This window comes from Ixodes scapularis, unplaced genomic scaffold (genome assembly GCF_016920785.2).
Source record: "Ixodes scapularis isolate PalLabHiFi unplaced genomic scaffold, ASM1692078v2 PGA_scaffold5__190_contigs__length_132052651, whole genome shotgun sequence".
Taxonomy (NCBI): domain Eukaryota; kingdom Metazoa; phylum Arthropoda; class Arachnida; order Ixodida; family Ixodidae; genus Ixodes; species Ixodes scapularis.
Window position 1 is genome coordinate 128,813,601 of NW_024609880.1, and position 24,741 is coordinate 128,838,341.

Here is a 24,741-nt window from a genome sequence, read left to right on the forward strand (position 1 = left end):
ACTGCGGGAGTCTTTCATGCAGCAGTAGCAACGTTTATTTTTGGGGGGGAACTTGAGGAGTAGGCGAGATGTCACAGGAAACCGGTGAGGTTATAGAGACGTGAAGTTGGGACTTACTTTTACGAAAAACGGTTCCAAAAAAAGCTCACGCCAATCCGAAATGCAAAGTTCACACGTGGTTTCTGGAGGCGCCCGCCCGCAGCCCCGCGTAGTCCTGGCCTACCCAGTTTCATTATTTTGCAACCGCTAGATGGCGCAACGTGTAGCACCAAACTGCATTGCAGGTTGCCTATGAGCGCACGATACAAATATACAAAACCAAACTTTTCAGATGGCGCTAGCTCTCACCTGATTCAAATGATGCGATTAGGCCTTCTCCATTCCACGACCTCTAACTCTCGCCCTCGCCAACAGGTGGCTACCGCCCGACAACAACAACCGGGCGGGGAGCACCAAGAAAGGGACGCGTGCGTTGGAGACGTTGAGGTTTGCCGAGGTGTTTTCGTGTCTTCTTTCGCAGCGGGTGTTCTTTTGGACAGTCCCATCTTGTCAAGACAGGAGAAACCCTTCCACCGCCGGGGTTAGAGACCAGAGCCGTCATTCTGTCGAGGCTTCTCCTCCCGCGTCTCTATGATCGAGACAGCGCAGCGGCGATCATCAGCAGCCACTGGAGGATACAGAGAGCGCTCTGTTTCGCTTCATGCCGTCGACGCCAACGGTGCTTCAGGACGTCGGGATGACGACGACTGCTGACAAGAGCGGCGCGAGGAGTCTCCAACTGCCCGATCAGCTGGCCGTCTTCAGGAACCTGAAGAACGCCAAGCGGTTCGCGATCGACATCGGTGAGTCGCTGAACGGTCCCCGGGCGTTGTTCGCCTCAATCGACGATGGAGATTGGCGAGCTTAAAGTTGCACGTAATTAGAGAACAGAGACATACACATAAAACTGTGCAACAGCCGCAACACGCAGTATTTTTTTTTTTTTTTTTTCCAATTCTCTGACGTCGGGGTTGGCGTCTTGCGCGATCCATGGGTCCGTTACTTCTATGCAAATTGCTCCGTTTTTGCGTTTTTTTTTTTTTTTTTTTTTTTTGCTTGTTGTTGTTATGGATGATATGCTGTGCGGATACCTTTACCTGTTACCCGAGCGGTTGGATACCTTCCTCTTTATTTCGATCCACCCGGGCGTCGTAGAGGCGGAGGCGGATACGCACTGTTGCCGTAAGGTGTTGTTGTTGTTGTTTTCTGCGAGAGCCCGTAAATTGTTGCGTGGCGGCGTGTATCGTATTCTCTCTTGCGACCTTTTCAAGGTCCCTCCCATGTCATTGCTCTTTTCGGCGGCGAGGGCTTAAGAGCTTTGGAGCTATTTGTTTTTGTTTTTTTCTTTTCCTGTCTTCTAAGTTTAGAACAGTCACCACCACTACAACGTTTTCTCGCCCTCGCCTCGCTGAACCCCCTTCGTTTGGCCGTGAATGACAGAGAGCCAAGAAGCTCCCTGGCCGACACTTCGCTGCCCGATAAAGGGTCAGTGGCGGCTGATCTCGTGGCCACTCTGCAAATATCAACAAAAGCCCAACCGTTTACTTCCTCGAAAAGCAATCGAAGCCGGTAGTGGCGGGCGGTTCATCCTGCGCCGCTAGCGCCGTCAAATAAACAATACAACGCATAAAATCAACCCCCCCCCCCCTTTTCCCCCTCCAAAAAAAATTAAAAAAACTGCGATTTTTATGTTGTCTTGTTTGGAAACGTCCGCGGGATGCCTTTTTGTGTGTGACTGTCTGTCTGTGACGTTAATTTTCTATGGTGGTTTCTTTTCTCCTACTGTAGGAAATGAAATGGACACTGGGCAGAAACGGACTCTGTTTCCAAAATGTCCTCGGTTTCATTGATTTTACTAATTTTGTAAGTGATCAAAGCAAGCAAATTTATAGAAAACATTATGAGCCACGCGATGGCTTTGGCGTATGTAGTTCATTTCTGTTTGACCTGTATTTGCCTCTGGACTGCGGGGAATTATAAACATGTTTTCGCAGTTTATGACCCGCGCCTCTTTTTTTCTTCTCTTTTTTTATTTTTGTTGTTGCAGCAGGTCGCATCTGCACGTTCTCCTCGGGTGTAGTGTTTCTGGTGATAGCTAGCCGGACGTGGACCGGTTAACGTGCCTGCCGCTTTCCTTTCTGGGTTTGCCGACTTTGTCGGTGCATAAAACCTCTGTTTCTTGTATGTTTCAAATATTATTGAACCTGAGGTCATTGATCGTCGCTATTGCCTCGAGATGGCTTCCCTAAATTTGCAGCAACTCTATGAGAAATTATGAGTATAAAGGTTATCAAACATAAAGCTGACACTCTTGGAACCCCATCTAGAATCAGATTAAAAGCACTGAACCCCAACTTGGAAAGATATATTATGAAAATGGTACTAGATTACTAGAAAGATAAAGTTATGCACTTGCAGCAAAAATTTTTAAATACAACCTTATCATGCTTTTACTTTGTCTCTCGATGTGTGTGTGTTGTTTGAATGTCACACATTCTACCTTTGTCCTCGGATTCCCGATAGCGCCCGTCTTGTACCATAGTAGGCTTGTCTTAAGCCATCCTTATCATTGCAAATGGATTGCAGCCTCAAAACAAGATTGCGTATGCTGGCAGAGTTCTAGTTCTGAAGCCACAGACTTCCTTCTTTCTTCTTATCGAGTGCCCTTGCCTCTTTTGTTCTGCAACGAACAAAAGCATCCGCTGTAGCTTTTTCGTTGCAGCATATTATCTCTGCCAACCGTATATGTGCGTTCCTTCATAATAATTAGGCTGAACTGTTCCATATGTAGCGTAAGGATGAAGTTCATTTACAAAAGTACAGTAAAACCTCGTTATAAAGAAGTTGAAGGGGCGGTCGTAATTACTTTGTTATAACCATTAGTTTGTTATAGCCAATGTCCATTTCTTCCAACTATTCAAGCAAGGGGAATTATAATTGCTTTGTTATATCCATTTGTTTGTTATATCCCATTTTGTTATAACGAGGTTTTACTGTAATACAAGTAAAATAAGCCTTCCACTCACTTTGAGCACCCTGTCGCCATTCACCAATGTTTCCATGTTGCCTAGAGACGTCTGTGAATAGGTTATAATTGATAGAGCTGTAACAACACATGAAGTAACGTCGTAGGCCAGTTACCTGAACAAATAAAATAAAATGGTTTGGCGGCAGCTCGCCAAGAAAATGTCAGGTGGACCAGTGTTGCCTGGAAATTTAAAGTTTTGCCAATGCTGAAGCAGGGTGCTGACATATCCAACTCGGGTCAAATGATTTGTTTTTTATTCAACAAACTTGCATCGAAGCATGCAGAAAAAACTGTTGCATACCAAGGGAAATCTTAGGAACCAGACGAATGAAGCTCAAGAGGTTGAAGCTGGACATAGTGTCGTAGAAGCCTCGTGTGGCTTAAGAAGTGCAGACAGTCTGTCCTTTTATTATGCCGCTTTGTAATAGCCACCTTCCTGTGCCTTTGAGGGGTCTTCTGCTATGTGCCGTCCGTCATTTCGCATCAACGTCCTGTAGTGTCATTAAGAGAAATATGTGTTAGCTCAAACAATTGAAACGACTTAAGTATAACTGGTACTTAGTTTCTTTTTTTCCTAGGGCTTTCCGAGTCCTGCTTGGAAGGTAAAAAGAAAATTGCGAGTGGTTTAATTAAGGAAGCGCCTTTTGAAAACTTCCTCCTTTTTGTCTTTGTGAAGTAACCTTCTTGAAAGAGAAGCAACAAAAAAAAAAAATCTGAATGCTGTCTGCTTGTGGCATACTTAATGCCAAGAGCCATTCCCTTCAAAGTGGACTTACTTCTTTCAGAGAAACTGGTCCACCCCATATTGTTTTTTTTAACTGGCAGTGTGGTCTGTCTAGAAGACTTTGTTACCTCTCTCTTTGATGCAGACACTGCGCAGAATATCTAAAATTTTGTTGCTTCTAAGTTAAAAACAAAAAGAATGCAAGGGTGCATACCTGCATAAAAATGAGCATCTTGCTCCTTCTTTTGGATGTATTTTAGTGAATGAAGTTTGCTTTTATAGTGCTTATACTCAGCGTCAGCTATTTTTTACTATATTGTCAAGGCTAGCATAGCTTCTACAATGCTTCAGCGCTGTCAAAGGTGGTAGCACGAGCATGTGCATATGAGACGCACGATGAAACCACGTGCTCTTGCAGCAGTGCGAGGCTTCAGCACTGAGGAAGCTGTGCTGGCCTTGACAACATAGCGCGAAACAGTTACGCCGAGTGTAGGGTGCAGCATCCTTTTTATGGCTATTCCCTTTATGTGTGGCGATTAACTTCCAGCCTCATCTCATGGCCCTTATTTTGTCCCCAAGCATAACTGCCACAGGAGGATAAAGAGTGTTTTTCTTTTTTGTTCTTTCATCTCTTTGTGGCTGTATTTTTATACTTTATTACAAAATTATAATGTTTTTAAGGCGTATGTCTGAGTCTAATTACAGCGGTATTTAAAGGGTGGTTATACGCAATTCCCCTGTGTCCACCTAGCTTGTCTGCACTTGGTATGTTTTAAAATGTAAATTGTCCCAGCTGCAGAGGAGGAGGCAACGTTGTCAAGTAGCATGAACTTTTTTTTTCTATTGTATTCTAATAAGGCTCGTTTACATGCGAGTTGTACGCTCAATGACCTCGGCTCTGTCTAGCGAGGTGCCAAGTGTCCAGCTAGTGAGGTCATATTTCTTTCTCTTTCTTTTTTTAAAACCTAAAATTTTTTATTACCTTTATGTGCTCATGACAGGGACAGTTGCAATTTCCAGCCTTTCCTGGAGAAATCATTTCCACGATCCTCCACCCGCTGCATGTCGTACTACCGTCTGCATTTTTTAAGTCATGTTTTCTGCACTATACGGGTAGGAACTGAGGGAGAGGAGGAGAAAAGAGTGCGTGGGGACGTCAGAGCGCGGAGCCCTGGTTGGAACGATTAATGTCTGGACGCAAAACTATCTGCCCTTATCTCCACGGCATTCAGCGTCCTGCATTTGCATTCAAAGCCCGAGTAGAGACGATGGCAGTTAGCTCTTCCCACTAAGCCTTGCAACCAGAGCTCTTTGCTCTCATGTCCCTGCAGGCTCTCATCTCGTCCGCTGTCTCTCAATTTCTACACGTATAACTTTCCCGCTAGCTTTTTGGGGTTTGCCTATTGAGTTCACATTTTCTGCAGTTCTTGTTTGCATGCATTAATCCAAATACATAGTAGGTATGTTGTACTGTATGAACTCAGAATATTCATCATCATAAAATCTGAGACATGATAGAAATAATAGAGAAGAAGCAGGCAAGCTGAGGAACTTTCAACATCTTGAACACCTGAGACTTAGGAATAGACAGTAACAACACACATACACACGTTTTATTCTTTGGGTCTTTTTGGAGCAGGCCTTAACTTGTTGACAGGAGGTACAGAAACGTCTTCGGTAGACGGTATTATGAGTGCAACAATTCTGTCTTTTTATTTTTAATTGCTTAAATGCAAAGAAAACGTGTAGCAGAACCAGTTAGTATTTCCTAGCAGAGAGAAAGTGACCCGTCATTCAAAATTATCTGAAACTTTTTTTTTAATTGCACATTTTTTATAGGGTTGTTGTCTGAAGCAATAAAACACAAAGTAAACATGCTATTTGTTGCATTGGCTGAGTGCTTCTCTGTACTTCTGTGTTGTCTCAAGCTCCTTCTCTCTGATCCAAGGTTTCTAACTCTGGTTCTGAAGTTTCTTTTCTGAATTTTGGGGGACTTGGAAGATTGAAATTCCCAAAAAAACAAACTTTTCATCAATCACCTTTTTCAGGCAGCTGCTCTCTGTTATTGCAACACCAGGCACCTTAGCCCATAAAATTATGTTGTTGATGTTCTTTAAGTATCTGTTTAGATAAGCCTGTCTTTTAAAAACGCTTAACGGACGAGTATTTATTAGATTTCTTAGACCTGTTAGAAAGCACTACTCCTCTGCATTTATCACTGTATGCGTTGCATGAACATTGAACTGTTTACATAAAAAGGTTGTCGTTAATGTATTATGATGACAATCAATAGGCTCTATTGACTTTTTGCAGTGCCTATAAAACATTACCTGAAACTTGTATGGCATACAGTCCTTAAAGTGTTTTAATATAGCAGGTACTGTAGCATATTTGCGTCCCTTTCCAAAGAATCAAGCACTGAAGAAATTTCTGCTTGACATGCAATTCTCAAGAGTAAAATTTTTGCTCCAATTTATTTAAAGTATTTTACTATATTTTCTAGATTTATTTCATCTGAGAGCTATCCAACCCCTCCACTTGTTATCTGTTGCAGGGGGATCTCTGACCAAGATAGCCTACTACTCCACAGTGTCACATAAGAGGGCCATCTACAATGCAGACTTTCAAAAAGTGAGTGGGCATCTCTGTTCTCTAGCCTGGCGTGTTGGCATACGACTTGGAGTACCACTGGCTCGTGCCGACACGACCAGGCACACCTCGAGTCGAAGGTCTTTTATATTGATTGCATGCTATTTCACTTTACGACACTGCTAACGCAAACATAACATTGACACTTTTTTGGCGTTTTTCTTTAAAAGAATGTTGGTGGGCACAAAACTTCACCGCCTAGGTGAGCACTTCTCAGCGCAGTAATAGTTCTGATGATGATGATTTCAAGAGAAAAGAAAAAAAATCAGAAGTTGTTTGTTAAGCAATAACAGTTTTGCGCTACATACATATTAGCTGTGTGGAATTTTCCTGCATCTCCTGTATCGGCATACACTGGCATGCTTCACCTCATTCACTGTATGAGTGCAGCCAGTCATGAAACACATACCAGAAGTTCAGCATAGTGATATGATTGCTGCATGTCACCAATGTGTGAGGAATTTATACCTACATTGTGCCAAAGGCTCATTTTACTTTATGAATACGCAAACTAGTGGTTCAAGTGTCACTGCACTGCCAGATTTTTCCGTTGAGCTTACGCAAATTTTGAGAACTTTTGGTTATCGCCCAGAATAACATGTAATTTTATTCAATCTTCGTATCGAACACGACTTGGTGCTCGGAAATTTTCTTAGTATTTTTCATTGTTCATAGTCTGTCTTGGGTGGTTTATTGAGCTCCGATGAGTGTGCTTCTCATTGCGCATAGATGCACTGTAGAGAAGCTGAGCCCGCAGAGAAGACATTGTAATTCTGTGCGTGTCGCTTTGCCGCAGCGCTGGCTCTTGTTTAGGCTATAACGCTCCTCCGGGGTGGAATAATGTGCGACATCACCTCAAAAATTAAACAGAAAGAATAAGTGAAAAAATTTAGCTTGGTGAAAGTTACAGTTAAAATTTGCAAAACAAAACTATGGTTACTCTTTGTGCCCAGACCATTTAGATGGTAAGCGAGTGTCTTTCCAGCATGTCCCGACACATCGCTGTGAGTTGAGATGCCGTTTGGCGGGAAGGCCCTACGGCGCACCCGCTCTGCGTCCGGCAGATAGCAACTTGACACCCTGTCACGTGTTTTTAAAACTCGGGTTAGCGCCGGCATCTCCATTCCAGGAACTGCTATCGAGTATACATGCAACGCGTTAAGCCAGTCGCTAAACTAACCGACGAAGAGCGCCGAGAGCGTAGACACCACACATTTCACTTGCAACACAATTGCCCGGCAATTTGCTATGCGTTTTGATTTACTGTTTTTTATTCAATATTTAAGGAGAGCTTAGGGCAGCTGCACCGAATCACGTTGATTAGGTGTAACTGGGCTGCGCTGTCTTTTTAATTTTCGTGTCAAGTTAACACCTCTAAACAGACACCCAACTGTTTGTGGATGCAGTCAACTAAGTTTAATTAAAACAAAATTAACTTTATCACTGGAATAAAAGCTTTGGAATAACACTTATGCATTCAGCTGGATTTTGTAAGGTATACTAATGCTCCAAATGCTTATTTTGCGTCATCATCATCAAATCTCTACATGTAAAATGCCATTGATGCACTTATTTAAATTACTTCAGCAATTTTGATATGCTTTTCAGTGGATGCTAAGAAGTGGTTGCACGGAAGTGGGAAGGCAAAAAAAGCACTGTCTCTTAGTTGGACAAGCCAATGCATGAATCTTAAACTAGTATTCGCTGTGGAATAAATCTGGGATGGAACTGCTGCGCCGATTGCGCCACTGTGCGCCTAATGACTTTTCATGCGCCACTCTGATACAAAAGTTTTAATCAGAACAAAATTGTGCCAAGGTGCGCCCAAACTGAAATTATAAACGAGCCTCGTCGAAACTAGCCGTTTCCCAGTTTCTGTTGGCAACGTTGACACCGGGACTTCCGGCCCAAATGGGGCACCAGTAAATCCGAATCCGAAAATGTATGCGAAGGTTAACGTTAACAGCCCATATGGGACGCCAAAGTTAGCTGCCATTGCTGCATGCTCACAATGCTTTTCTGAAGTCCTGGAGTCACTTCATCTGAAGATGTGGATAGGAGAGTAAACATGTGCGGCGGCCCCGTGCAGAAAACTTGGGAACAAGTGCGAGTGAGTAGTGAGGCGTATGACGGAGCAAGATACGAACTGCCAGATAGTGATTGCGCCGATTGCAGTTTGAAGCGATTTGGCAGTGATTTCACGAAAGTGCCTTTGACAACAGACTTGCTGCAAGCTGTGAAGAAGTCTCGTAAAGCTTACACAGAAAGGCTGGAGGTCGAAAAGCAAGACGACGAGAGGCATAAGAGGAAGAACAGTGATGCGAGGGAGAGCTCGTCTTCGGGAAGAAGATCGGCAACTTGAACGGCGCATCATCTTTCCGCGAACCATCCTTGAGCATGAGCAGTCATTGATTGAGTTGGGTCTGGAAAAAAAATGGAGATGGAGAGGATTGAGTCTGGACAAGTCCTGTTAGCGGAGGCTAGCTAATGCGAAATTGGCTCAGAATCTCGAAAAAGTGAAGTGTGTCCGTGAGCGATTGACCAAGTCCGAATAGGTTTATGTGTACAAGGACATTTATTATCTTAATCTAGTCACTGAAAAATGAAAGACCATTTTTGAAATGCATTTTATTTTTCGGTACACCTTACTAGTCAATGCTGAGCAATGAAAGCTATTTGTACCTGTTTATACATACCTCTTTGCAGGTAGGTTTTATCACGTGTCACACTGTCATGTGCAGTTGTGCTTCATGTGTTTTCTGTAATTTGCTAGTAATTTTGTGAAGAAATATTTACAACTAGAAATTTTATTGAAACTACCGTTAAGTTTGTATGAAGTTATCTGCATACCATCTTTCCTTTAGTTTTGAAAACCAGGTGACATTTAGCCTCTATTTTAACATTCTTAAAACTTTTGCTCCAAAACTTTGTTTTTTCTGCTCCCAAGATTGCTCCAAAGCTGCTCCACCCAGTACCATCCCTGATAAATGAGAACAAAGAGTATGCTTGTGCTCAAAAAGTGTTTCTTGCTGCTCCAAAATTGACCTTGGGCTGCACCGAAAAGTGTTCCGAAATCCCTCGACCCAATCACGCCACTTTTAGTGCCACATGCCAAGGACTTGTCTTTTCTTCCTTTTCCTTTTATTTATCCAATCGGACGTCTCGGTGGCCTGAAGCACAGTACATTGACTAGCCTTAATAACTGCATTTTTCTTCATAGGTAGAAATCAGATCTTTATTTTGCGCAACTGCTGACTGAGAGAATCTAATCCATTGATGTTTTTACGACAGAAATCTATTACCTTTCTACACCATTACCATAAACTTTGGTGGCACACCTCACGAGTTTGTTTTACGCGAGCTGGATGTATCTGGCTCCCGCTATATACTGTAGGGTCATTAATGTATGCAAGACCCTAATTTTCGCAATGCGAACTGAAAAATTTGCAAAATTTAGGGACGCTCGAATTAGTCACCTGCCTAGAGGGCTGAATTCTAGCCTCTAAATTTTATTAAATTTAGTGGCTGCATACATGTTCCACGCACCCAATTTGCAAATAGCTTGGGCTGGAAAAATAAAAGTGATTTCGCCAGAAATTCTTTTTCGAACGCACCGACGAACCGCGTCGTCTTTGGGGTGCGCAGAATGGGAGCGGCAGCGCAGGGCCGGAGCAGCGGGTGCCGAAGGAGGAGCAGCCAGCAGAGACGGACGTGGAGACGGCACGGCTGCACTTCGTCAAGTTTGAGACGCGGCACATTGAGGCCTGGCTGCGCTTCGTCCAGGAGCGGCTGGTGGGGGTCCGCCAGAGGGCGCTGGTGGGCAACACGGTCAAGCTCACCGGGGGAGGGGCCTTCAAGCACAGGGACCTCATCGCAAGCACCCTGGGGCTTGGGTCAGGCACCGTACTCTCCGAGCACTGTTCCCTTTCCCCGACGACGCGGCGTCTGATCCCACAAACACACCGAAAGCGGTCCCAAAGTGGCAACGAGCGAGCGAGATCGCAGAAGCCGGCCCGTCACATTGGCATAAATGTTTGCAGAAACAAATCTAGACAAACTATAAACAAACAAACAAAATAAACTGCAAAGAAACACTTAGACGGACGCACAGTGCGAGACAGCACTTCGTATGTCATCATATGTTGTCGGATGTCGCGATCCTGGCAGGGCGTGAGTGCCGCCGTCTTCACGGCATGGTGAACACACCAAAGACACGTTCTAGGCACCGCACCGGTGGAGAAGAAAAAAACGGAAATTGGAACTGCTAGGTACAGTTAGATCCACAGTGGGTTCCCCATTTACCCCCTTGCATAACATACATTTGAAAACTGGAGGGACGAGCAAATGGTGTTTTCCGATCAGTCGACATTGGCCGTGCTAATTGCGGGAGAAAAAGAAAATGAGAAATTTGTCTAAAATGGTTAAGCGCGAGAGCTGGTTTGACCAGTTCGTGTTTATTTTTTCTAGGTCTTCCTGTACCAAGTAGCCTAGTTCATGAAAGGAAAATTTCAACCTGTTTGCCAACGCACGAGTAGGATCTGGCAGGTGCTCCGGTTTGGAGCGACTGCAGTTGGCCACCTCGGCGTGGCCGTCGATTTCGGGACCACTAGGTAGCTCGGTACTCAAACTCAGGTTTTAATGTGGTGCCAGGAATGCGTCTCTCGCTGGTATATGAGGGGCTTGCTACTCGCAATACGGGCGCAAACGCATCGAGGGGCTTTACTCGAGAAACGTTTGGTGCCCGTGGGCGTGGCTTCCCTCGAACGCGAACGTCTGGTTCCTCCGACGCAGCGTGGACATGGAGGATGAGATGGAGTGCCTGATCAATGGCTGCAACTTCCTCCTGAAGAACATCACGGACGAGGTGTTTGAGTACCACCGCCACGGCAACCCCGAGTACAAGTTCAACAACGTCGACCCCAATGTCTTTCCTTACCTGCTCGTCAACATCGGCTCGGGAGTGAGCATCATGAAGGTATGTCTGCGGCCCTCTCTATTTTTGTGTCCTGGCTGCTCTTCTGGCAACTGAGATCTCTTATCTCTTGAGATTGGGTTTTATCTCAGTTTTTATTATTCTAACCTCCCTAGAATATGATGTCTTTATTTCTGTGTTAATAATTTTTTTTATTGATATCTTACAACATCAGCACCTTTTATTAAGCGTGTTGGTGTTGCAGGGTCCCTACGCTCGTCTTTATTCTACCGACATTGTTATTTCGATTGCAGCATCCACCAAATACTTAATTTATATGGCTCGAAGTTTGCAATGCAGATGTCAGGAACTTTAAAATCTGGCAAAAACAACCAGATAAAGACTGGCTTCCTTTAGACTGCAATGAACCTTTTTGCAAAATAGTAGGCACGTGAAAATAGTGGATTTTGAGTTTGAAGTGAATTCAAAGTGAATACTGTTTTTTTTAGAATATTTTCTAATCATTCGAGCCTTCTCTTATATAGCTTACTCATTTTGCTCATCTATCTTAGATTTGTATATTGCTGTCTTTAAGCCATGCCTGAAGTGAGTTTGACAAAGAGTATATTCGATCGAGCTTCTTTTTTCTCAATCCCAGTTCCACAGAACTCGGTCACATCACAACATTATGACAAGTCGCACAATATTTTTTTTTTTTTTCTTTCAGGTTGAGTCTGAGGACAAGTATGAGCGGATTGGAGGATCGGCGACCGGAGGCGGTACCTTCTGGGGACTGGGGTCTCTCATGACCAAAGCCAAGGTGAGCGCACGATTCGCTGGCTTTGTGCGAGCCCCCTCTCCCCGTCCCACCCACGTCCCTTCCTTTTGAAGAAGCAGCAGGAGTGAGGTCACGGGTGAGTGTTTGTCCGGGATGAACCAGGCTTGAAAGTTTCTGGTTCTCCCTGCATGTGTTTTACATAACAGTGGTTCTTTACAAGTAATTCTGATTTGTAGCATATTTAAAAAAAATTCTAGTTAGCATTAATAAAATCGGAATTTATGGAAATAGGCAAGCCGTGACTTTGGTAAGCGAACGAGAGTGCAGCGATATGGACTTAAGAAATACTTCTTCAGTTGTTCGAGCCTTTCTAATATTGCGCGTCCTCGAAAAGCTAGCACTGTCTGGACATGTGCCGAAATTGTTATCGATCCTGGCCTAGTAGTTACTGAGGTACCGGCAATCAATGTGTTCTGTTTTATGCATGTTTGCTTCTAGTCTGTCAAAAACTAATTTGGCATAGGTTTGTCTACATGTTCTGATGAGCACAAGGAACGCTACCTCTGCGTGAGGGTTGTCTGTGGATTGCACTGTGTTCTGCAGCCATGAAACCTCCTTTGTTCCCCTTAGTTCAACTAGAGTGAAGAAGTTCCTCTTCTCTGCAGAGTTTTGACGAGTTGCTGAAGCTGGCAGAGGATGGAGATCACCGCAGCGTGGACATGCTGGTGAAGGACATCTATGGGGGAAACTACAATGCCATGGGCCTCACTAGTGACCTCATCGCATGCAGCTTCGGCAAGACCATACGCTTCACCAGTGACAATGCTTTCTCTTCACGTGAGTGGGCACCTTCCTTAGGCCCAATGCCTGACTCTCTTTTTGTATTCCAGCGTTTGCTACATGGCCTTACATACTTACATGAAAGACAGTGAAGCACTTCATACTTTATTTTGGAGAGTTCTGCACAGCGTTTTAGGTAGCGCATGACTTTCAAAAGTGAGTTTTTTTGGACAAGTGCTCGTGAAAATGACAGACTTTGTCCCCCTGTTCCTGTGTTTCGACAGCACAGCATTCAACTTGCAAGATTGGGCATGACTACCTTTGGTTTGATGTGAATCAGGAAAATTTGAGTTGTAGCAGCCACCAGAGAAGCAAACCAGTTTTTCTTTATTAATAAAATTTTTCACGAGCCATACTAAACAATGTGCAAGTTAGTTTCGTAAGCTTATGGTTTCATGTAGAAAGAACTAGGATGTGGAAATGCATTTACAACGCTTGGCGGCACCAGCTAGTTGCAGTAAAAGGTACCTTTTTCCCTCTGTGGGATCTCTAGCACTTGCACACATAGACTTTACATACAGTGACGCTGCCTGCCCATGACAGCGACAGTGACGCCGCATGTTCACATGCTCCAGCTTACATTGTCCAAGATTGTACTTCACGGCTGTCTGACGCCGTCTGCCCACGAGGAACGTCGTAGACGGCTCACATTGAGGAAGGAAGGGGGACGCCAATGTCGCCTGCAGGGGACTTCAGCGAGAGCGACATAGCGCGGAGCCTGCTGTTCATGATCAGCAACGACATTGGCCAGATTGCCAGCCTGTATGCGCTGATGCACGGGCTGACCAGGGTCTACTTCGGCGGCTACTTCCTCAGGGGACATCCGTTGAGCATGCACACGGTCTCCTTCGCCATCAACTACTGGAGCAAGGTAGGGGAGGGGCCCAGTCCCATTTGCACATTGACTCTGAATGGGCCAACGATTCAAGGGACAGCTAAGGTCAATATTTCTTGCATCTGCCAACCAACGTGCATTGTGCGGGACAACGGTAATAACAGAGTTTCAGTTGACTGGGAAACTCGCAATCGGGGAAGTGTTATTGAGGCAAAATATTACGAGGGTCGGGAGAATTTGTGAACAAACACCCTTGTTTTGCACACTTCTGTTGGCTCGCATGTTTAGGAGACATGGGTGTCAGTTTTCGGTGTGTAGGTGCACCACAGGCTTGCCGATAAACTGGGCGAAAAAAAAATATGAATGTAAAGGTACGAGGGGCTGACAGGGACATAAAAAAGACGGGACTAGCGCTGTACTTGCAACTAACCTTTAGTGCAGTTACAAGAAAGAGAAGGAAGAAGTGAGATAGTTATGCCTAACCAGCTAGCCCACCTTAATTTTTTAGCGAAGGAAAGTAACTCCATCTGTAGCACGTGAAAGTGCTTGTTGTTGGGCTAGTTGGTGATGAACGTTTTGAACCATGGTTAAAAGCACTAAAAAGACGAACACAGGAGAGAAGACAAACACGAGCATCCATGTTTGTCTTGTTTGTGTTCGTCTTCTCTCTTGTGTTTGTGTTTTTAGCGCTTTTAACCGTGGTTCAGGACGATAACATGTGACATCCTTTTCCGCATCTTGCTTGTGTGTTCCACACAAGCAAGATGCATTTTATGGGTTGTTTTCTATAAGAAAACCATCGTGCACAGGCGTCACGAGCGAGCGTCGTGAAAATTCATGGCAAATTGCTAGGCAATTGCGTTGCATACGTGAAATGTTCTAGCACCACAAACGCTTAGCGGTACTCATAAGTTTTCAGACACCCATGTGCACGGCACTCTTCATCAGATAGTTGAATGCATACTCCTGATAGTTGTCTCTAGAATGAAGTGATACTACCGCAAATCAAGCTGATAAACCTGGCTATCTTTCAGAGCCTTCTATACTCTGGAGCTCCTCTCCCTTGATGCACACAGGTGGTCGAGCTCCACCTTGCCTACCTCATTCCTCCTCACCTACCCCTCTGGTCACATGACCTCCCCGTTAACCAATCAGCGTCGAGCACCTCACTCCTTTTCTCCGACCCGTCAACCAATCAGTGTCAAGCCTCACGGCCATGCTGTTATCTGGGATTCACAAAATGCCGCGCACCTAGAAAAAAAATGTTTCACGTTAACCAGCGTCACGAACGAGCGTCGGGAACTATCGACATGGATGAGAGCCATGAACGGGCGACACTCTGGGAGCGTTACACAACGTTAAGGTTGTATATGAAGTTTATATATAAAGTTTGACCCTGCGTCGGTGCGGTGGCAGTTGGATACTACGACCACCGAGCTGACGTAGCACGGCTACTCTGGAAGCATTGTGCTCCCAAAAGAAAGTGCAGGCCGGAGCGGCGTGACGTCGTACCTTGTGACCACTCGCCTCATCGACGTCACAGATCACAAAGAGCCGCATAAGGTAGCACCCGTGCAACGCACTCGTTAAAAAGATTCTGCACTCCCTCTTTTTCGTCGGCGTGATTAGGCTCGAGTATTTTTCCGTGTCCATACTCTCTGGTCCTCCCTTCAGGTGAGCAGTGTGCTCTTATCCTTGCATACGACTGCACGACGTGCGCCGCGGTAGCAGACATTTTTGGACATCGCGGCGCGACACTGGCTGGCGGTAAAGTGGGTGTGGGAGGACCTTACGGTGTATTCTTTAATTTTTTTAGATTATAGTTCGAACTACCCATGGAGCATGCGGACAGCCTCGCTTTGACTTATCGTCGTCCCGTTTCTCCAGGGCAAGGTGCGGGCCTCGTTCCTGAGGCACGAGGGATACCTGGGCGCCATCGGCGCATTTCTCAAGGGGGCTGGAGAGTATGGTGAGTTATGGAGTTTGCACAGCGTTTCGCACTGTTCAGGAGAGTGTAGCTGCGTTCTGTCGGATTTGTCGGCATCAGATCTTCCAACGAGGTTAGTGTTGCGGAAGAGTGAAGAAACGCACGTGAAAGCGGGGATGAGTAGGGTCATATACACACGAGCAAAGGTCAGCAACGGCTAAAAATATGTGCAAAAGTCGTAGACAATTTTTTTCTTTTTTTTACTATTGGAACATTGTTTAAAAACTGCTTGTATGGCAAATCATGCTTTGCTGAAGTTTCAGTGTAGGTTGTAAAGTTTGATGTTCCTCAATACCCAGTCTGAGCTCAATTGCTTTGCGCAATTTTAGATGGGTAGCTTTTTTTGGTGCTTGCTTTGGTACGCATATTTTATGACGATGCATAAACAGATATATGCGATTATTTAAGCCCTGCAGTATTGTGGGAAAAATTCTCCTAGTAGGGAGTTTTAGCGGATTGTTTTTGCATTCCAACAAGGATTCCCGTTACTGTGGAGAAGCCACAGCTCCGCATGCAGAATGGTTTTTATGCATTATTGCATATGTGTCTTTTATTTTGCAGTTCTTTTGACGCAGAATGTGTTTTATGCGGCGTTTTCTATGAGAAGATTGTCACGAATGAGCATCATAACGCACGTCGTGAATCAGTGACACGCTGGGTGCGTATGGACATTAAGATTGCACATGATGTCCGAGTCCCTCCGATACTGCGGCAGGTTGTGGATGAGAAGAATAAATTAATTAAATAGTAATGAAGAGTAAAAGAAATAAACAATGAACTACATATAAAATAAATAAATTCAGTAAATCAATAAGAAACAAAAAGAAAAATAGGACAAGAAAGTAAAAATGAAAGAAAACACAGTAAATGGATGATAAAATGATTGAAAAATCTTGCATGAACGTAACATGGTGTGTGGGTTTTGTACAACACATTTTGTGCTCTTAGGGCCCATTTGCTCGAAGCGCTAACCGCGGCTAAAGTTAGCCGCAGTACCTAGGAGAGGGATTTTGAAATCACGTGACTGGGCTTGGTAGGGATGTGAAGAAACATGGCGGTGCCCCCGTGAGTGAGCGCCGCTCGCTTTGGAATTAATATGTCGTTGTAGCTGCAATATCGGGCGCGTGAGTCAGCAACGAATGGTGCAGGAGGCTTTTGTTTTGCCTTACCTCACTTAAAGGGGCACTGACACATAAAAATCTCTTTTTTTTTTTTTTTATTATCCAAAACGACTAAAAACGATGCCAGGACATTACCCTCAAAATTCGAAATTTGGGAATTCAGTATTTGTGAAGTAAAAAAACAATTTCCAAATGCCGAATTCAAAGTTCCCGCGCGATCCGCGCCGGTGCGTTGACGTCAAATATTGCGGAGTCCTGAGAGTCCACTTTCTTTCATGACTCCCTGCTGTTGCCATGGCGACCCAAAGCGAGGAGGAAAGGAGCGAGCGCCGGCGGACCGGTTTTGAGCGGTGTCGCCTGTTTTCCTTGGGAGGATACAAATACAGGAGACGGCACCACAACAAACTTCCAATTTTTGGTACTTCAAAAAGAAGGGCCGTAGTGCGTTCGCAATTGCGTTAAAAACATGTTTTAGGATTGCCGTTATTAAATGTTATAGAGATGTCGCCTACAAAGCTTCTAAATTTCATGATTCTTGACGTCGCGAATCAAAAGAACCGAGGAGGCGAGAGGCGGGAGAATCAAACGCCAAAAATAAAAAGACGCGCGCGCGCAAAAAAATATTTTTTCGCGACGCGTTTTTTTTTTGCGTGTCTATGATTGCAACTTGCATCGTTTTAGACAATAAAGAAAATACTACCTTTGGGGTGTCAGTGGCCCTTTAAATCGCAAAGCATGAGCAATGACCTTGCCGCATTTTTTAGATAGTCTTTTGATTCTGGCCATTCCTAGGCCTAAATGAACGCGATAATTGTCGGCATGGCAACGTCTTTGGAAAGGGGATTGCCTTGACTCAATTGGCCGGGTATTGATAGCACACAAAAGCAGACAGCGTCTCAATAGACCTTTTTTCTAAATTAACCAAGCATTGAGGAGAACACTGGAAGTGTAATTCTACGGACCGCGCGCACTGGCCTTCCTCTTATAAAAGATTTGAAGTAAATAATCATAATAAGGTTTTGACGAACGCGCGTGCAAGGCAAAATTTCTTTTTGCTTTAGAATAATTACTACTGCAGACGCCAGCACGTGCAACGCGTGTAACTATACTCGTAGCATGCACCTCGGTGCTTGGGAAATTTAGGAAAAGGTCTATTGGGACGCTGTCTGCTTTTGTGTGCTATCAATACCCGGCCGATTGAGTCAAGGCAATCCACTTTCCAAAGACGTTGCCATGCCGACAATTATGCATTCATTTCGGCTTAGGAATGGCCAGAATCGAAAGACTATCTAAAAAATGGGGCGAGGTCATTGCTCATGCTTTGCGATTTAAGTGAAGTAAAGCAAAGCGAAAGCCTCCTGCACCATTCGTTGCTGACTAACGCGTCCGATATTACAGCTACAATGACATATTACTTTTAAAGCGAGCGGTGCTCACTGACCGGGGCACCGCCATGTTTTTCGCACCCCTACTGAGCCAGTCACATGATTTTAAAATCCCTCTCCTAGGTACTGCGGCTAATTTTAGCCGCGGTTAGCGCTTCGAGCAAACGGGCCCTGGTCTTTTTCAGCACGATCGTGCGTGTATAATTTTTTCTTCAGCACTGGGTAGATCTTTTGTCTCTAGGCGGGGACAAAGTGTGCAGTAGAGAAGTGAAGATCAAAGTGCAGTACTTACATGCATGGAGGTCTGACCATTGTGCAAGGGCAATGCTCAGACCTTCGTGCTGCTAACCAAGAGTCTTTGTCATTAGCGTGGTTCTTGGGTTAATTGGAGGGTAACTAAGGAGACTATGATAATCATAGCTCATAATATAAATCAATTTCTTTCTTGTACTGGTTTCATACTTTTAGAATTATCAAAACTTGTTTCGTGAAATACAGCAATTTAAATGCTGAACAACGAGTCAAGAAAGGAGAAAGAAAAAAGAAAAAAAATATAAAATTTCATGTTAGTGCAGCCAAAGTGCTGAAAACTCAATATGTATTGTTATAAAACATAAGCTTCGTAAAGCACCCTCAAAGCAGTTTCTAGAAAAAAAACTTGGAACAGGCAAAACCCCAGTTATGAAGAACTTTTATCTTTCCGTTATGCAATCAGCTTACCCCCGTAATCTGTAACCCGTCCAGCTACTAACGGTCTCTTAAAAAGCAGACTGGTCTTTCGGCATTAATCACTAGTGAGTAACTATAGTAGTTTTGGTGGAAATACATAGTGTTCAAAGCAATGTAGTGAATTTAGAATCAAACTATTTTTCCCGCCTTAATTCGCAAGTGCATCCTTCTGTAGCAGAGGCTTTGGTTTCAGCGAAGCTCATATCGCAGCAGATAAGGGAAACAGATTTAGGAGTGTGCTGAGTGGGTACAGTTACAGATAAGCAGTGTTTGTCGCGCAAGAGCTCCCATTTTCCTGGGCAGGTCGTCGGCAGAAGTTTCTGAAATATCTCCGTGTTCTTTCCCCTCCTCTGATCCTATTGTGAAGGCTATAGATGTCATCCACATATGTGTCAGTCAGTCACAGGCTTTCCTGCCAAGGTGGGTTCATTGTTCGTACCAAGCAGAACCTTTCTCATTATGCTTTAATAACTAATTTATTAAAAATTAAAGGCTTCATTTAAGAAGCATAAGTGTGGAATTGTTTGTCTTTCGTGTACTTACCAGGTTTGGCACAAGTTGTAGTACTAGGACTCCACAGGGTATATCCAGTAGTGTGTTAGTTGGTCGATTTAGAGTGAAGAGCGATCAGAAAAGGCAATGTTTCTTGGAGGAACTACTATAATTGTGATACTAAATTATGCTAGAAGCATCAAATTAAATGACGGGTAGCTAAAATAAAAGGTGAAAACTGGAAGCATGCAGGGATCTGCCGCTAGTGGGCAGTAGCGAACCTGTTTACAAACACCATTGAATAGCCCCCACTCTGTACTTGCGGATAAGAAGTAGGACGTCAAGTCTGTGTTTTCGAGGAGTTGTCATTTTAGGGTCACCAAAGGGGCTAAGTGCTGAACTCGTATATCATTTAAAAAACACTGCAGGTTTTTCACAGGAAGGTTTGTTCAAAACATTCTTCTCTTTTTTTGTAACTTTTAATGGGTTTAGTTCTACCTCAAGGGGGCAGTGCAACAACATTCAGTTGGAATGTTTTTCACTTTACATGAGCTTACTGGCACTAGTGGTACCCAAGTATACTTGCACACACCAGCATTGACCGAGAAACCTTTGTTGCGATGTAATTTTTAGGTCTGGGCGCGAATAAAACTTTTTACCCGATTAATTGTTTGTTACCCTTTAACTGAATAATTAATCTGTCTTGTTCAGTTACCTGCATATTATTTTTAAAAATAAAATTTTTCCTTTGCTGATGTGTTTAACGACACATTACACAATTCTGATTATGAATCAACCTCGATATGTAGTTGGGAACAGCCCAAAAAACACAAATCTTCTAGAAGTCCGTGACCGAGCGTTGTGTGCTCAGCTCCGTGCGCGGCAATATTCTCTGGCGAGAGCGACCTCCTTTGATGGTTCATAATAGTCTCTGCTGCGTTAAACGGACACTTGCAAAGCGTTAAAGTGGTCGGATAAGTGTAACTTTCTGCACTTGTCTGGAGTTACAAATCTTGCCCCGACAGTTTACTTTAGGCTAAACTTTCCTGTCAAGTTTGCCCTTGATACAGTTGTTCTCGTCGACGTCTGCTTGGTGAAAGCATTTTAACTCTTACTTTCTTTTGGTTCGTCAAAATTTTACCAACTAAGCGGTTGAAAAAATTAATTGCAATTAAAGCATTAATTGGTTAACTGGTAGTTTAATCAACCAATTACCCGGGTCTAGTCATTTCCATAATAAAAGCGAGTGTTTTCTTTTAATCCCTCCTTCACAAAACTTGATGACGTAGTCCGGAGGTCGGAGTGGGCATAGTCCCTTATTGATGATTTTTGAATACAGCTCAAAGATTGGATCCGAGAATGGCGTGAGTTTTGATTTGGGCTCTCGATAATGAATAGCTTCAGAAGCATTCAGGTAGTGGCCCGTGTTCAATTGCTGCAATGACGACAATAGCCAAACCCTAACAGTGTCTGGAACTCGGCGCGTGTCCTGTGCTTTGCCAACCCCACGGCACATGGCTAGGGTAAACACTGGCGGCATATAATCGGCTCCAGATAACATGGCCGCTTGTTCTGACTGCGAGTTGAAGGGAAGAACGCTGCTTGTCTTTATTTAATTTTGTTTTGTTACTTCCATTGTACGATAAGAAAAACTGACGCGTGCTTCGTAGGTTATAAATGTCAGGGATTGATTCTAAGTGGTACATCTTTACGCAAAGTGCAAGAATCGTTGCACCTCCCCTTTAATCCTAATGCTCTTCGTAGTACATAGTGTAATATGTTTAATGGGATTACTCTTTTCTTTATAGTACTAATAGCGACAGTTAACGACTCTTACAAAGTGTTACAATCCCTTGCTGCATGAATAAACCGATATCAATACACTAATGGACCTCATGAACGAACAATGGATGGACTTTGCAATCAGATGACTGACCACGCCAAATCATGTGTCAGCGTAGAAAAGTGCTGCTGTTGATTATGATGAGGACTACACGGTTGGGAACAATAGAAACTAGAACATGTGAATGCACTTTGTCACTCGCAGAAGGGTGATCGGATGGCAGCACGTGGAACATGTGCTGCCAAGTGTTGAATGCAAGCGATCTCTCGGACTCTGTTGGTGGTTTGTGGAACCACCAGCTGGTCCCACGAGACATTTCGAACGCTTTGTCACATTTGTTGCCTCGTCCACGACTATATTTAATACCTTTTTCCTCGCATATTCATTTTAGCTCCACGTTGTTTGTTGTGAGTAAATTGTGGCCCTCTTGTTGCACTTTTAAAGACATTTTATTTTTTCTGGTTGCAGACACGGAGAAGTACTCTTGGGGCGAAAACTATGCGGGAAGCTCTGGCCTGCAGAGTCCCATCCCAGCGCAGATATCGCAGCACAACAGCACCATGGTACCACACACCACCTCAAACTCTTGTGCCAATTTTGGTTCTCATTTGGTGATTAATATGCGACTTCCACGTTACGTCATCGCACCGTGCTGATGGGGCAAAATATATGCTGCGGAAAGTATGCACTTAGCAGCAAAGCCACCACTCCGTCTTCTGGTGGGATGTCAGGTCGTGTATAGAGACTGTCATTCTACATTTAGCTTACATGCATCTAATGAGGAGGTGTGGGTTCACACTTTTAAAATTTTACGTACTCAGTCATAAGCTAAGGCCATTATGGCATCTCTTTGTAAGCAGAACCTGGTTGATACATTTTTCAGGGGATCAGGGAAATAAAACATACAATCTGGGAAAAGGTAAGGAATGGGAATGCCATTTGGGGGGGGCACGGCGCTCTAGAGTGGAGACAGATAGCAGCTGGTCACGAAACAGTTTATTTTATGCAAACATCTTTAGGTGAAAGGACTGTAAGTGTGCAGGCGTGTAGGCGTGGTGGTGGTAGCTAATCATGTCATATAACACCTGAGACTGTGGCGCAGAAAAGGAAAAACTTTTAGTCGAAGGAACAAACACAGCAGGGAATGTCTCCGTGTCTCTTCCTTCGATTAAAAGTTTTTCATTTTCTGCGCCAGTCTCAGGTGTTAACTCAAATTGGCTCAGAAAAAGCCTGTAAACATTCTTAGGGGTAAACTTACGGTAAATTAACGTACTGTAAAAGTTTTCAGGCGTGATCTCGGATACGTTCAGGAAAAGCTAGTAATTTCCGCCTGGCACTTTGGGTGACTGAAACGCGGGCGAGCGACGGACAGCTGGGCTTGCGGAGGGGCGTTGGCCGATGTCCTCATTGGTTTGTTTCTGCACAATCGTGCACAACACTTCAGCGCACAAAAGTGGCAAAGGAGGTCTCGCTGGATGACATGCTGTAGAACACGTGCAGGAGAGGTTGCGGCCTGCTAGACGAGTTTTTACAGAAGCTTCTTTACACGGACACAGAAGACTACCAGAACCTGCAGCGCATCAGCCGGGCAAAGTCCTTGCAGCTTCTCTCATGTATGGTGCATGTGGAACCAAGAATTGCGCGACAACACGGAACAGCAAACAAACAAAAACAGAACGAAACACAAGGATGCACCAATTTTGGTAATCAATAAAAAAAAAAAAAATTGTTGCCATAATAAACGTGTTTAAAATAAAGAAATTTGCATGTGAGACGGTTCTCAACTTTTTCGGTTCGCGTTTTTCACGATTTCTTTATTGGGTTTGAGGAATTTGTCTCGAAAAGCTTTTTTTTTGACAAGCAATACAAAGGTGGTGCATTGTTTCGCTTCCTCTGTTCCATCCGTTCGCTAATATGTTTTGTTGTGCGATTCTTAGTTCCACGCGTGGAGAAAGCTGCAGGAACTGTTACCAGCTGACACACTGCAGGTTCCAGTACTCCTCCATATCCGTGGGAAGAAGCTTCTGTCAAAACTTGTCTAGCACTCTGCGCTCTGTCCCACACGTCCATCTAACCTCTCATCCGGCAAGACCAAGACCCAACGAGGTTGGGCAAGACCTTTTTGCGTCTGTGGTGTATTGAAGTGTTGTGCACTCCTTCGCAAGCCCAGGACTCTGTCGCTTCTACTGCGACCGTCCTCGAGTGGGGCCACACCCTCATTATGCCTTGGGTTAGTAAAGGTAGTGACACTTTGCGCTAAGCCTCTCCCAGTGTTCCGTCTCGCGCAGCACGTGGGAACAGCACGCAATTCTTTTGCGTATTAAAGGGGCGATGCAACAATTTTCAGACTTTGCCCAATTAACTGCGGGAAATAATCTGTGTCACCTATGAAACGAAGAACAGAAAACCGTCTTTTCTTGCTCGCGCTAGTTTTTATTTAAAAAAATGAAACCAATCAAAGGTTAAAGTGCCTCTCAACACTCCTGTCGTCTTCTGAATGACATACTCTGGGAGATCACTTTGCGTCCCGTTGGTTTCTTTCTTCAGAGGCCCCAGCCGCTCCCTCTGCGATTCTCGACTTTTCAAGGATCAGCATCGCTGAAGGTTGCGGCGAGCGATCGACACAAAAGACGGTTCGCATAGTTCCCGTAACCGCCGCACGCGGATGCAGATTGGCAAATAATTTGATTTTTTTCCTTCGTGATTACGCGGCAGAATAGCAGTTTTTTCGGCAGAATAGCAGTTTTTCGGAGCAGGGTGGCACATTTTTTGTCACTTGTGCCTAGATAAATGTTATAAAAAATACAATCTGCAAATTCTTTCAACATTGAAATCTTTGCACTACACCTTTAATGCGATAGCGCCGTGACCGTAGCGATAGGGGTTGCATTTGAACGACAGTGCCAATGTGCAGTCGTTAAGTGGTTTGGTCGATCCTGGCTGTCCCTCGTCACGTGATCAATCCTGTCCGCGAGTTGGTCTGTCGTGTGAATCGGCCTGTGCCGTTGGCACCACGTCGGCGGCTTTCTGGACGTAACAGTTGGGAAAGCAAATGCACCAACCAAAAAATTAATACATGCGCTCCTATGGGAGCTCGGCGGTACCGGTGCTTCCGAACTTAAAAGTCGGGAATGTGTGAAAACGGGGAATGTATCAATGTGGTTCCACTGTAGATGAAGTGAGGATGGGATAAGAGGGCTGGCCCAATTTATTTCAATTAAAACAAAAAGATTCACTGTCATATTTTTTGTTGGCCCTACCTTTTCTTACCACTTCACACTTGTTGCGTGGGGAAGCATCTCAACCCCCGTGCTTTCCCAGCGCACATCCTAGCAGACAGACATCGGTGATTTATATTGAGAGGATCATTCCTGTTGCG

At 44.4% G+C, this 24,741-nt stretch overlaps 1 protein-coding gene across 1 annotated transcript in view; it reads left to right on the forward strand.

Moving 5' to 3' along the window:
- Nucleotides 1–270: 270 nt before the first annotated feature.
- Nucleotides 271–24,741, forward strand: part of LOC8029813 (4'-phosphopantetheine phosphatase) — a 44,865-nt gene continuing 20,394 nt past the window's right edge. The window contains exons 1-9 of the mRNA XM_029982214.4: nt 271–842; nt 6,346–6,422; nt 10,086–10,333; nt 11,232–11,415; nt 12,080–12,172; nt 12,796–12,967; nt 13,657–13,841; nt 15,693–15,774; nt 21,831–21,925. Of these exons, the coding sequence (XP_029838074.2) occupies nt 701–842; nt 6,346–6,422; nt 10,086–10,333; nt 11,232–11,415; nt 12,080–12,172; nt 12,796–12,967; nt 13,657–13,841; nt 15,693–15,774; nt 21,831–21,925 (1,278 nt within the window). The 5' untranslated portion in view covers nt 271–700. The remainder of the gene's footprint in view (nt 843–6,345; nt 6,423–10,085; nt 10,334–11,231; nt 11,416–12,079; nt 12,173–12,795; nt 12,968–13,656; nt 13,842–15,692; nt 15,775–21,830; nt 21,926–24,741) is intronic.